At 45.3% G+C, this 14963-nt stretch overlaps 1 protein-coding gene across 1 annotated transcript in view; it reads right to left on the reverse strand.

The window, feature by feature from the left end:
- Positions 1-613: 613 nt before the first annotated feature.
- The window catches only part of LOC140200775 (fibroblast growth factor 18-like), a 297427-nt gene continuing 283077 nt past the window's right edge, over positions 614-14963 (reverse strand). The window contains exon 4 of the mRNA XM_072264375.1: positions 614-950. Within this exon, the coding sequence (XP_072120476.1) occupies positions 684-950 (267 nt within the window). The 3' untranslated portion in view covers positions 614-683. The remainder of the gene's footprint in view (positions 951-14963) is intronic.

Raw genomic sequence — 14963 nt, forward strand, 5'->3', positions numbered from 1 at the left:
TAAATCGGAGATTTTTTACAAGGAGCAAAATATTTACAAGATCCTGATCAGATTTTAAAATGTTTTAGCATTTAATCACGAGGGCAGAATAGCTTGCTTCAAGAGACCAGTATCATAAATGGAAATGAAATAAATAGTTGCTCATAACATAGCCTTAACAGCAAAGGATTTCCTCTGATGTGTAGCAGCATACCATAGCTTTGTCCAGAACAAAGGACAAGTCACAGTCATACTTTGGAAAAAAAAATGTCTTGTCTTGAAAAAGATTTTGAGATCCAGGAACAGGTTCTATCCATTGCATTTCCTTCCTTTGGAAGATCATTATCTTCACAAAAGTCAGATGTCCAACCATCCACCATCTTATCTTCCCCTTCTCCCCTCCCAAAAATGCCAGTTTCTATACAGGGTGTTAGCCATTCTATTAGCTACATTTTCTTGTTTCCACATTGTTCTCTGTTTCTCTGCGTCTTGTTCAAAATGCATGTACAAATCAACAGCATTCCTTTAAGTGAGGACAGGTTGATTACATTAAAAGAGTTGCAACAAATCCGTACAACTTTTCCGTTCCCCAAAACTGTAACACAATATACAAAAATAGATCTTCTTCCTTTGGTTTCTTTCCTTTATTAATAATAATGATGCAAAAATAATGCTCTGGGACAGTTCAGGGCTCACAATGTGCTCTAACTGGAATTTGAAGATCGTATTCGTTTAGTTCTTTTATTAACTGTAGTGAATTTAAAAGGAGCCTGGGTCTCTCCCTGGGTCTTGGGGTATCTCTTCATGAAGTGCACCTCTTGCTGGTTTTGCTGGGTTTTGGGTCCTTTTCTGGGTCTCCCTTTTTTGGTGAAGCCCACGTACCAGCCTGAGTACTTGGCAGACATCAGAGCTGTGTAGTTGTTTTCCAGCACAATCTCGATGAAGACACACTCCTTGCTTCTCCCGCTGAGCTGCAAGAAAAGGAGAAATAGAAGGAAAATATTAATTATGTATTCTCTGGTATTTCATACTCCTCTCAGACATTGTGTAGCCCTGAAGCCAGGTCCATCCTTCTCAACACTAGAGCATGCAGAACGTCAGCATGCAGTAACATTTAGCACTTGTTCAGTCTATGCACAGGACTGATGCGGTCATATATAAATGCAGCTATTAGGGTAAGGGTTACGTTGTGTACACAACCTGATGCTCTGTCCTGGATTCACCAATGAGTCAGTTCAGCAAGTTCAGAGCTAATGCTAGCTTGTTTTATATGTTGCCTCCCAGGTGCCAGGGTGAGGGGCATCTCAGATAGTGTTCACAACATTTTGGAGAGGGAGGGAGAGGTATTGGTACCAATGACATAGGAAGGAAAAGCAAAGGAGGTCCTGAAAAGAGAATTTAGAGAACTAGGTAGAAAGCTGAGAAGCAGGACCTCCCGGGTAGTAATTTCTGGATTGCTGCCTGTGCCATGCTCCAGTGAGGGTAGAAGCAGGATGACTTGGCAGATAAATGCATGGCTGAGAAGCTGGTACAGGGGGGCAGGACTTCAGGTTCTTGGATCATTGTATCTCTTCTGGGGGAGGTATGACCTGTTCAAAAATGACGGGTTGCACCTGAACCTGAGGGGACCAATATTCTCATGGACAGGTTTGTTAGAGCTGTTGGGGAGGGTCTGAACTAATTTGGTGAAGGGGTGGGAATCGGAGTGAAAGGACTCAGGATAAGACAGATGGTAAAAAAGTAAAGATAGCGTGCAGTCAGACTGTCAGGAAGGGCAGGCAGGTGATGGGACTTAGTTGCAGCCAACAGGCTGAGTATCAAAACATTAGGGATGCAGAATCAGAGAAGATAGCAAATACAGTACTAAAGGTGTTGTATTAAATGCGCGTAGTAAAAGAAATAAGGTGGATGATCTTGTTGCACTATTACAGATTGCCAGGCATGATGTTGTGGCATCACTGAATCATAGCTGAATCATGGTTGTAGCTGGGAGCTGATGTCCAAGGTTACACGTTATATCGGAGGAATAGGAAGGTAGGCAGAGGGCGTTGTGTGGCCCTACTGATAAAGAATGGCATCAAATCAGTAGAAAGATGTGACATAGAAAGTAGAAAGATGTTGAATCCTTGTAGGTTGAGTTAAGAAACTGCAAGGGCAAAAGGACGTTGATGGCAGTTATACACAGGCCTCCCAGAAGTGGCTGGGAGTTGGCCACAGATTACAACAGGAAATAGAAAAGGCATGTCAAAAGGGAAATGTTATGGTAGTCATGGGAGATTTTAACATGCAGGTCTATTGGGAAAATTAGGTTGGTAATGGATCTCAAGAGAGTGAGTTAATTGAATGCCTATGAGATGGCTTTTCAGAGCAGTTTGTGATTGAGCCTACTAGGGGATCAGCAATACTGGATTGGGTGTTATGTAATGAACCAGAGGCAATTAGGGAGCTTAAGGTAAAGGAACTCTTGGCAACCAGTGATCACAATATGATTGTGTTCAACCTGAAATTTGATAAGAAAAAAGTAAAGTCTGACATAGCAGTATTTCAGTGGAGTAAAGGAAATTACAGTGGTACGAGAGAGGAATTGACCAAAGTAAATTGGAAGGAGCTTAAGGTAAAAGAGCAACAATTGCATGCATTTCTGGGAAAAATGAGGAAGGTGCAGGACATGTGTATTCCAAAACTGAAGAAATATTCAAATGGTAAAATAGTACAACTGTGGCTGACAAGGGAAGTCAAAGCTGTTGTAAGAGCAAAAGAAAGGGCATACAACAAAGCAAAAATTAGTGGAAAGATAGAGAATTGGGAAGTTTTTAAAACACCTACAAAACAACTAAAAAGTCATTAGAAGGGAAAAGATGAAATATGAAAGCAAGCTAGCAAATAATAACAAAGTAGTAGTAAGAGTTTTTTCAAGTATGTTAAGAACAAAGTGGATATAGGACCTCTAGAAAATGAGACAGGAGAAATATTAAGGAGAACAAGGAGATGGCTGATGAACTAGATGAGTATTTTGCATCAGTTTTCACTATGGAAGACACAAGTAGTATCTTTCATGTTGTAGTGTGTGAAGGAAGAGAAGTGGGTGCAGTTACTGTTACAAGAGGGAAGGTGCTCAAAAAGCTGAAAGACCTAAAGGTACATAAGATGATGAGAGGCATTGATTGCGTGGATAGTCAGAGGTTTTTTTCCAGGGCTGAAATGGTTGCCACAAGAGGACACAGGTTTAAGGTGCTGGGGAGTAGGTACAGAAGAGATGTCAGGGGTAAGTTTTTTACTTAGAGAGTGGTGGGTGCAAGGAATGGGCTGCCGGCAACAGTGGTGGCGGCGGATACGATAGGGTCTTTTAAGAGACTTTTGGATGGGTACATGGAGCTTAGAAAATAGAGGGCTATGGGTAAGCCTAGGTAGGGACAGTTTCGGCACAACTTTGTGGGCAGAAGGTTTTCTTTGTGCTGCAGGTTTTCTATGTTTCTATGTTTCTAAGTCAGATGAACTGCACCCTAGGGTTCTGAAAGAGGTAGAGTTAGAGATTGTGGTGGCTGGGAAGATGTTAGACTCAGTTGTTAAGGATGAGGTGATGGAGTACTTGGTGACACAGGACGAGATAGTAGAAAGTCAGCATGGTTTTCTTCAGGGAAATTCCTGCCTGATGAACTTGTTGGAATTCTTTGAGGAATTTACAAATAGGATAGTAAAAGGGCATGCAGTGAATATTGTATAATTGGACTTTCAGAAGGCCTTTGACAAGGTGCCACACATGAGACTGCTTACCAAGGTAGGAGCCTATGGTATTACAGGAAAGTTACTAACATGGTTGGAGCATTCGCTGATTGGTTGGAGGCAGCGAGTGGAAATAAAAGGATCCTTTTCTGATTGGCTGCCATTTACTCGTTGTTCCGCAGGAGTCGATGTTGGGACCACTTCTTCTTATGCTGTATATAAATAATTTAGATGATGGAATAGATGGTATTGCAGCTAGGTTTGTAGATGATTCAAAAATTGGTGGAGGGGGAGATAGCGTTGAGGAAACAGGTAGGATGCAAAAGGTCTTAGACAGATTAGGAGAATAGGCAAGAAAGTGGCAAATGAAATTCAATGTTGAAAATGCATGGTCATGCACTTTGGTAGTAGAAATAAGTGTGTGGACTATTTTCTAAATGGGGAGAAAATCCAAAAATCTGGGATGCAAAGGGACTTGGGAGTCCTTGTGTAGAACACACTAAAGGTTAACTTGCAGGTTGCAGTGAGGAAGGCAAATGCCATGTTAGCCTTCATTTCAAGAAGTCTAGAATACAAAAGCAAAGACGTGATGCTGAGGCTTTATAAGGCACTAGTGAGGCCTCACCTTGAGTATTGTAAACAGTTTTGGGCCCCTCATCTTAGAAAAGATGTGCTGGCACTGGAGAGGGTCCAGAGGAGGTGAACATGGATGATTCCAGGAATGAAAGGGTTACCGTATGAGGAACATTTGATGGCTCTGGGTCTGTACTCGCTGGAATTCAGAAGGATGGGGGGGAATATCATTGAAACCTTTCGAATGTTGAAAGGCCTAGAGAGAGTAGATGTGGAAAGGATGTTTCCCATGGTGGGAGATTCAAGGATAAGAGGGCACAGCTTCAGGATAGAGGGGCACCCTTTCAAAACAGAGATGCGGAGAAATTTTGTTAGCCAAAAGGTGGTGAATTTGTGGAATTTGTTGCCACATGCAGCTGTTGAGGCCAGGTTGTTGGGTGTATTTAAGGCAGAGATTGATAGGTTCTTGATTGGATATAGCATCAAAGGTTACTGGGAGAAGGCCGGGAACTGGGGTTGAGGAGAAGAAATGAAAAGGATCAGCCATGATTGAATGGCGGAGCAGACTCGATGGGCTAGAAGGTCTAATTATGCTGCTGTGTCTTATGGCCTTATGGTCTTTGCCCTGTATGAAATCAATATCCACATGTATTATGGCAGGTTATTGGGCCAGATTGTCCTTGACACTGCCTGGCACAATATAGTTGAAAGGATTCTTTTCAAATAATGTTAAAGTTTTAAATTAATTTACATTAAATAAATATGTTCTTAACGTGTATTTAATATTTGCATTGTTTTTAGTTGTTCATATCTATCTTGCTGAGATTTAGAAATGGTTTAGAAACTCTCATTTAGAGGCGGTTGAAAAGCTTTTGCGTATCAGCTTTCAAACACCTGCCTGGCTCTGTAAAATGTGTCTTGGATTCCACCCCCTGAAGCCCAGTCACTGTTACTGACTGCATACCCTGAAAACAAAGATGACTGCAAGAGCAGAGACTAGACACACCTGTGAAGTCACAAAATATGAGTGTGTGCCGGAGGAACATGAACAGGCTGAGTCAAACAGTCTGCCCACAATAACTGGAGATACCTTTACCTCAAACTTCCACCCAGCCCTCAAATTCACTTACTGTATCTCGGACGCTTCTCCTCCCCTTCTCGATGTCTCGGTCTCCATCTCTGGAGACAGACTGTCCACTGACATCTTCTACAAGTCCACTGACTCTCATAACTACCTCGACTATACCTCTTCCCACCCCGCCACATACAAAAATGCCATTCCCTATTCCCAGTTCCTCCGTCTCCACCACATCTGCTCCGAGGATGAGGCTTTCCGTTCCAGGCCATCTCAAATGTCATCTTTCTTTAAGGATCGTGGTTTCCCTTCTACCGTCATCAATGATGCCCTCACCCGCATCTCCTCCATTTCTCGCACTTCAGCCCTCACCCCATCCTCCCGCAACCACAACAGGGACAGAGTTCCCCTTGTCCTTACCTACCACTCCACCAGCCTCCGGATCCAGCACATTATCCTCCGCAACATCCGCCACCTTCAACAGGACCCCACCACTAAGCACATTTTTCCCTCTCCACTCCACTGTACACTATCAACCAAAAGTACTCTACTCACCTGTACACTTTCAAACACCACCACTTGACTCCCCTGTACACTGTCAAACACCATCACTCTTCTCCCCTGTACACTATCAAACACCAAAACTCTACTCCCCTGTACACTATCAAACACCACCACTCGACTCCCCTGTACACTGTCAAACACCATCACTCTACTCTCCAGTTCATTGCAAAAAACAGCACACCATTCCCAAGTTTACTGTCAAACAAACCCACTCTACACTCCAGTGGTCTGTCAAACACCAACATTTTACTCCCCTGTACACTATCAAACACCACCACACTACTCCCCTGTACACTATCAAACACCACCACTCGACTCCCTGTACATGATCAAACACCACTGCTCGACTCCCCTGCACATGATCAAACACCTCTACTCTGCTCCCCTGAACACTACCAAACACCACCACGCTACTCCCCTCTACACAGTCACGCACCACCACTCTACTCCCCTATACACTACCAAACAACACCACTCTACTCCCCTGTACACGATCAACCACCACTCTACTCTGCAGTTCATTGCAAAATACAGCACAACACCATTCCCAAGTTTACTGTCAAACATCCCCACTCTGCACTTCAGTGCTCTGTAAAACACCAACATTCTACTCCCCTGTACACTATCAAACAACACCACTCTACTCCCCAGTACACTGTCAGACACCACCACTCTACGCCCCTGTACACTGTTAAACACCACCACTCTACTTGCCTATACACCGCGAAACACCACCGCTCTACTCCCCTGTACAATATCAAACACCAACACTCTGCTCCCCTATACATTATCGACCAACACCACTCTACTCAGCTGTAGACTGTCAAACACCTTCACTCTACTCCCCATGAACACTATCAAACCCCACCACTCTACTGGCCTGTAAACTGTCAAACACCACCGCTCTACTCTCCTGCAAACTTTCCATCACCACCACTCTACTGCCCTGTACATGGTCAAACACCACCACACTACTTCCCTCTACACTGTCAAACACCGCCATTCAACTTCCCAGTACACTGTGAAACACCACCGCTCTACTCCCCTGTACAAAATCAATCACTACCACTCTAATCTCCTATACACAATTAAACACCACCACTCTACCTCGTGTACATTATCAAACACCACCACTCTATCCCCTATACACAATCAAACACCACCACTCTACTTCCCTGTACACCGTCAAACACCACCACTTTAATCCCCTGTACACTGTCAAGGACCACCACTCTACTCTCCTACACACTATCAAACACCACCACTCTACACCCCTGCACACTACCAAACACCACCACTCTACACCCCTGCACAATATCGAACACCACAACTCTACTCCCCGGTACACTATCAAACACCACCGCTCTACTCTCCAGTTGATTGCAAAAACAGTACAACATCATTCCCAAGTTTACTATCAAATATCCCCACTCTACACTCTAGTGTTATGTCAAACACTAAAATTCTACTCCCCGTACACTGTCAAACACCACCGCTCTACTCCCCTGTACTCTGTCAAACACCACCACTCTACTCCCCCGTACACTATCAAACACCACCACTCTACTCCCTTGTACACTACCAAACACCACCACTCTAATCCACGATCAAACACCACCACTCTACTCTCCAGTTCATTGCAAAAAACAGCACAACACCATTCCCAAGTTTACTGTCAAACATCCCCACTCTACACTCCAGTGGTCTGTCAAACACCAATATTGTACTCCCCGGTAAACTATCAAACACCACCACACTACTCCCCTACACCCTATCGAATACCACCAGTCTACTCCCCTGTACACTAAAAAACACCACCACACTACTCCCCTGTACACTTTCAGACACCACCACTCTATGCCCTTGTACACTGTCAAACACCACCACTCTACTCACCTGTAGACTGTCAAATACCACCACTCTACTCCCCTGTACTCTATCAACTACAAGCACTCTACTCAACTGCACACTATCATACACTACCACTCGACGCCCCTGTACACTATCAAACACCAACACTCTACTCCACTGTACACTATCAACCACAAGCACTCTACTCAACTGTACGCTACATACACCAACACTCGACTCCCCTGTACACAGTCAAACACCATCATTCTACTCCCCCGAACACTATCAAACACCACCACTCTACTCCCCTGTACACTATGAAACACCATCACTCTAATGCCCTGTACACTATCAAACACCAACACCTTACTCCTCTGTACACTGTCAAACACCATCAATCTACACACCTGTACACTGTCAAACACCACCACTCTACTCCCCTGAAAACTACCAAACACCACCACTCTACTCCACGAACAAACACCACCACTCTGCTCTCCAGTTCATTGCAAAAAACAGCACAACAGCATTCTCAAGTTTACTGTCAAACATCCCCACTCTACACTCCAGTGGTCTGTCAAACACCAATATTGTACTCCCCTGCACCCTATCAAACACCACCACTCTACTCCCCTGTATACTTTCAGACACCAACACTCTACGCCCCTGTACACTGTCAAACACCATTACTCTACTTCCCTATACACTGTCAAATACCACCACTCTACTTCCCAGTGCACCGTGAAATTCCATGACTCTACTCCCCTGTACAATATCAAACACCAACACTCTACTCCCCTATACACTATCAACCAACACCACTCTACTCACCTGTAGACTGTCAAACACCATCACTCTACACCCCTGTACACCATCGAACAATGCAACTCTACTCCCCTGTACACTATCGAACACCACCACTCTACTCCCCTGTCCACTGTCAAACACCACGACTCCACTCCCCTGTACAATATCAAACACCGCCACTCGACTGCTCTGTACACTGTCAAACACCACCACTCTACTCTCCTCTACACTGTCAAGCACTACCACTCTACCACATAGTAGACTATCAAACACCACCACTCTGCCCCCCTGTACTCTGTCAAACACAACCACTCTACTCCCCTGTATTCTATCAAACACCACCACTCTACTCTCCTGTATGCTATCAAACAATACCACTCTACACCCATGTACACTACCAAGCACCACGACTCTACTCCCCTGTACAGTGTCAAACACCAACACTCTACTCCCCTGTACACTATCAAACACCACCACTCGACTCTCCAGTTCATTGCAAAAAACAGCACAACACCATTCCCAAGTTTACTGTCAAATATCCCCAGTCTACACTCCAGTGCTCTGTCAAACACCAACATTCTACTCCCCTGTACACTATCAAACACCACCACTCTACTCCCCTGTACACTTTCAGACACCACCACTCTATGCCCCTGTATACTGTCAAACACCACGACTCTACTCCCCTGTACACTGTCAAACACAACCGCTCTACTCCCCTGTACTCTGTCAAACACTACCACTCTACTCCTCCATACACTATCAAACACCACCACTCTACTCCTCCATACACTATCAAACACCACCACTCTACTCCCTTGTACACTACCAAACACCACCACTCTACTCCCTTGTACACTACCAAACAACACCACTCTACTCCCCTGTACACTGTCAAATACCTTCAATCTACGGAGCAGTTCATTGCACAAGACAGAACAACACCATTCCCAAGATTACTGTCAAACATCTCCACTCTACACTCCAGTGCTCTGTCAAACACCAACATTATATGCCCCTGTATACTATTAAAAGCCACTAATCTAATCCCCCGTACACTATCAAACATGACCACTCTACTCCTCTGTACACTATCAAACATGACCACTCTACTCCCCTGTACACTATCAAACACCACCACTCTAATCCCCTGTACACGGTCAAACAACACCTCTCTACTCCCCTGTACAATACCAAATACGACCCCTCTACAAACCTGTACACTATCAAACACCACCATTCAACTCCCCTGTACACTATCAAACACCACCACTCTAATCCCCTGTACACGGTCAAACAACACCTCTCTACTCCCCTGTACAATACCAAATACGACCCCTCTACAAACCTGTACACTATCAAACACCACCATTCAACTCCCCTGTACACTATCAAGCACCACCACTCTACTCCCCTGAACACTATCTAACACGACCACTCCACTCACCAGTACACTCTCAAACACTACCACTCTATTTCCCCGTACACTTTCAAACACCACAACTCTACTTCCCTGTACAATACAAAACACCAACACTCTATTCCCCTATACACTATCAACCAACACCACTGTACTCACCTGTAGACTGTCAGACACCTTCACTCTAATGCCCTGGACACTATCAAATACCACCACTCTGCTCCCCTGTACACTGTCAAACACCACCACTCTACTCCCCTGTACACTAAAAAACACCACCACACTACTCCCCTGTACACTTTCAGACACCACCACTCTACGCCCCTGTACACTTTCAAACACCACCACTCTACTTCCCAGTACACCATCAAACACCACGACTCTACTCCCCTGTACAATATCAAACACCAACACTCTACTCCCCTATACACTATCAACCAACACCACTCTACACACCTGTAGACTGTCAAACACCACCACTCTACTCCCCTGTACTCTATCAACTACAAGCACTCTACTCAACTGCACACTATCATACACCACCACTCGACACCCCTGTACACTGCCAAACACCACCACTCTACTCCACGATCAAACACCACCACTCTACTCTCCAGTACATTGCAAAAAACAGCACAACACCATTCCCAAGTTTACTGTCAAACATCCCCACTCTACACTCCAGTGGTCTGTCAAACACCAATATTGTACTCCCCTGTAAACTATCAAACACCACCACACTACTCCCCTGCACCCTATCAAACACCACCACTCTACTCCCCTGTTCACTGTCAAATACCACGATTCTACTTCCCTATACACTGTCAAACACCATGACTCTACTTCCCTATGCACTGTCAAAAACCACCACTCTACTTCCCAGTACACCGTCAAACCCCACAACTCTACTCCCCTGTACAATATCAAACACCATCACTCTACTGCCCTGTACACTATCAAACATCACCAGTCTACACCCCTGTACAATATCGAACAATGCAACTCTACTCCCCTGTACACTATCAAAAACCGCCACTCGACTGCTCTGTACACTGTCAAACACCACCAATCTACTTCCCTGTACACTATCAAATACCACCACTCGACTCTCCAGTTCATTGCAAAAAACAGCACAACACCATTCCCAAGTCTACTGTCAAAAATCCCCACTCTATACTCCAGTGCTCTGTCAAACACCAACATTGTACTCCCCTGTACACAATCAAACACCACCACTCTACTCCCCTGTACACTATCAACCAACACCACTCTACTCCCCTGTCCTATGTGAAACACCACCACACTACGCCCCTGCACACTAACAAACACCACCACTCTACTCCCCTGTACACTTTCATACACTACCACTCTACGCCCCTGTATACTGTCAAACACCATGACTCTACTTCCCTATATGCTGACAAACACCACCACTCTACTTCCCGGTACACCGTCAAACTCCACGACTCCACTCCCCTGTACAATATCAAACACCAACACTCTACTCCCCTATACATTTTCAACCAACACCACTCTACTCACCTGTAGACTGTCAAACACCATCACTCTACACCCCTGTACACTATCGAACAATGCAACTCTACTCCCCTGTACACTATCTAACACTGCCACTCGACTGCTCTGTACGATGTCAAACACCACCAATCTACTCCCCTGTCCACTATTAAACACCACCACTCTACTCCCCTGTACACTATCGAACACCACCACTCTGCTCCCCTCTACACTAACAAACACCACCGCTCTACTCCCATGTACACTATCAAACAACCACCACTCTACTCGCTTGTACACTGTCAAACACCACCACTCTACTTCCCTGTACACTGTGAAACACGACCACTCTACTTCCATGTACACTGTCAAACACCACCACTCCATTTCACCGTACACTGCGATACACCACCGATCTACTTCCCTGTACACTGTCAAATACCACCATTCTACTTCCTCGTACAGTATCAAAAGCCACCGCTCTGCTCCCCTGTACAATATCAAACACCACCACTCTACTCCACTGTACACTATCAACCACAAGCACTCTACTCAACTGTACACTATCAAACAAAACCACACTACTCCCCTGAGCACTATCAAACACCACCAATCTACTCCCCTCTACACTATCAAGAACCACCACTCTACTACCCAGTGGACTATCAAACACCACCACTCAGCCCCCCTGTACACTGTCAAACACCACCACTCTACTCTCCTGTAAGCTATCAAACAATACCACTCTACACCCATGTACACTACCAAACACCACCACTCTCCTGCCTTGTACACTATCAAACACCACCACTCTACTCCCCTGTACACAGTGAAACACCACCACTCTACACCCTTCCACACAATCAAACACCACGACTCTACTCCCCTGTACACTGTCAAACACCACCACTCTACTTACCTGTACAGTGTCAAACACCACCACTCTACTCTCCAGTTCATTGCAAAAAACAGCACAACACCATTCCCAAGCTTACTGTCAAACATACCCACTCTACACTTCAGTGCTCTGTCAAACACCAACATTCTACTCCCCTGAACACTATCAAACAGCACCCCTCTACTCCCTGTACACTATCAAACAACATGACTCTACTCCGCTGTACACTATCAAACAACACGACTCTACTCCGCTGTACATTGTGAAATACCACCACTCTACTTCCCTACACACTAACAAAGACCACGACTCTACTCCCCCGTACACTATCAACCACCAAAACTCTACTCCCCTGTACACTATTAAACACCACCACTCTACTCCCCTGTACACTATCAACCACAAGCACGCTACTCACCTGTACGCTATCAAACACCACCACATGACTCCCCTGTTCACTGTCAAACACCATCACTTGACTCCCCTGTGTCAAACACCATCACTCTACTCCCCTGTACACTATCAAACACCAAAACTCTACTCCCCTGTACACTATTAAACACCACCACTCGACTCCTCTGTACACTGCCAAACACCATCACTCGACTCCCCTGTACACTGTCAAACACCATTACTCTACTCCCCTGTACACTATCAAACAGCAAAACTCTACTCCCCTGTACACTATTAAACACCACCACTCGACTCCCCTGTACACTGTCAAACACCATCACTCGACTCCCCTGTACACTGTCAAACAACATCACTCTACTCCCCTGTACACTATTAAACACCAAAACTCTACTCCCCCGTACACTATCAAACACCACCACTCGACTCCCCTGTATACTGTCAAACACCATCACTCTACTCCGTTGTAGACCATCAAACACCACCCCCCTGCCCCCTTGTACACTATCAAACACCACCACTCTACTCCCCTATACACGGTCAAACACCACCACTCTACTCTCCAGTTCATTGCAAAAAACAGCACAACACCATTCCCAAGTTTACTGTCAAATATCCCCAGTCTACACTCCAGTGCTCTGTCAAACACCAACACTCTACTCCCCTGTACACTATCAAACAGCACCACCCTACTCCCCTGTACACTATCAAACAACACGACTCTACTCCGCTGTACGTTGTGAAATACCACCACTCTACTTCCCTGCACACTAACAAAGACCACTACTCTACTCCCTTGTACACTTTCAGACACCACCACTCTACGCCCCTGTACACTGTCAAACACCACCACTCTACTTCCCTATACACCGCAAAACACCACCGCTCTACTCCCCTGTACACTATCAAACATCACTACTCTATACGCCTGTACACTATCGAACAATGCAACTCTACTCCCCTATACACTATCAAACACCGCCACTCGACTGCTCTGTATGATGTCAAACACCACCAATCTACTCCCCTGTACACGATCAAACACCACTGCTCGACTCCCCCGCACACTATCAAACACAACCACTCTACTCCCCTCTACACTGTCAAGCACCACCACTCTACTACCCAGTAGACTATCAAACACCACCACTCAGCCCCGCTGTACACTATCAAACACAACCAATCTACTCCCCTGTACTCTATCTAACACTACCACTCTACTCTCCTGTACGCTATCAAACAATACCACTCAACACCCTTGTACACTATCAAACACCACCACTCTACTCCCCTGTACACTATCAAAGACCACCACTCTACTCCCCTGTACACTGTGAAACACCACCACTCTCCACCATTCCACACAATCAAACACCACGACTCTACTCCCCTGTACACTGTCAATCACTACCACTCTAATTCCCTGTACAGTGTCAAACACCAACACCCTACTCCCTGTACACTATCAAACACCACCACTCTACTGTCCAGTTCATTGCAAAAAACAGGACAACACCATTCCCAAGTTTACTGTCAAACATCCCCACTCTACACTCCACTGCTCTGTCAAACACCAACATTGTACTCCCCCGTACACAATCAAACACCACCAATCTACTCCCCTGTACACTATCAAACACCACCACTCGATTCCCCTGTACACTGTCAAACACCATCACTCTACTCCCCTGTACACTATCAAACACCAAAACTCTACTTCCCTGCACACTATTAAACACCACCACTCTACTCTCCTGTACACTATCAACCACAAGCACTCTACTCACCTGTACACTATCAAACACCACCTCTCGACTCCCCTGTACACTGTCAAACACCATCACTTGACTCCCCTGTACACTGTCAAACACCATCACTCTACTCCTCTGTACACTATCAAACACCAAATCTCTACTCCCCTGTACACTATCAAACACCACCACTCGACTCACCTGTACACTATCAAACACCACCACTCTACTCCCCTGTACACTAACACCAAAACTCTACTCTCCTGTACACTATCAAACACCACCACTCGACTCACCTGTACACTATCAAACACCACCACTCTACTCCCCTGTACACTATCAAACACGACCACTCTACTGCCCTGTACACTGTCAAAAACCATTACTCTGCTACAC

The sequence above is a fragment of the Mobula birostris genome, chromosome 7 (genome assembly GCF_030028105.1).
Source record: "Mobula birostris isolate sMobBir1 chromosome 7, sMobBir1.hap1, whole genome shotgun sequence".
Lineage (NCBI taxonomy): Eukaryota > Metazoa > Chordata > Chondrichthyes > Myliobatiformes > Myliobatidae > Mobula > Mobula birostris.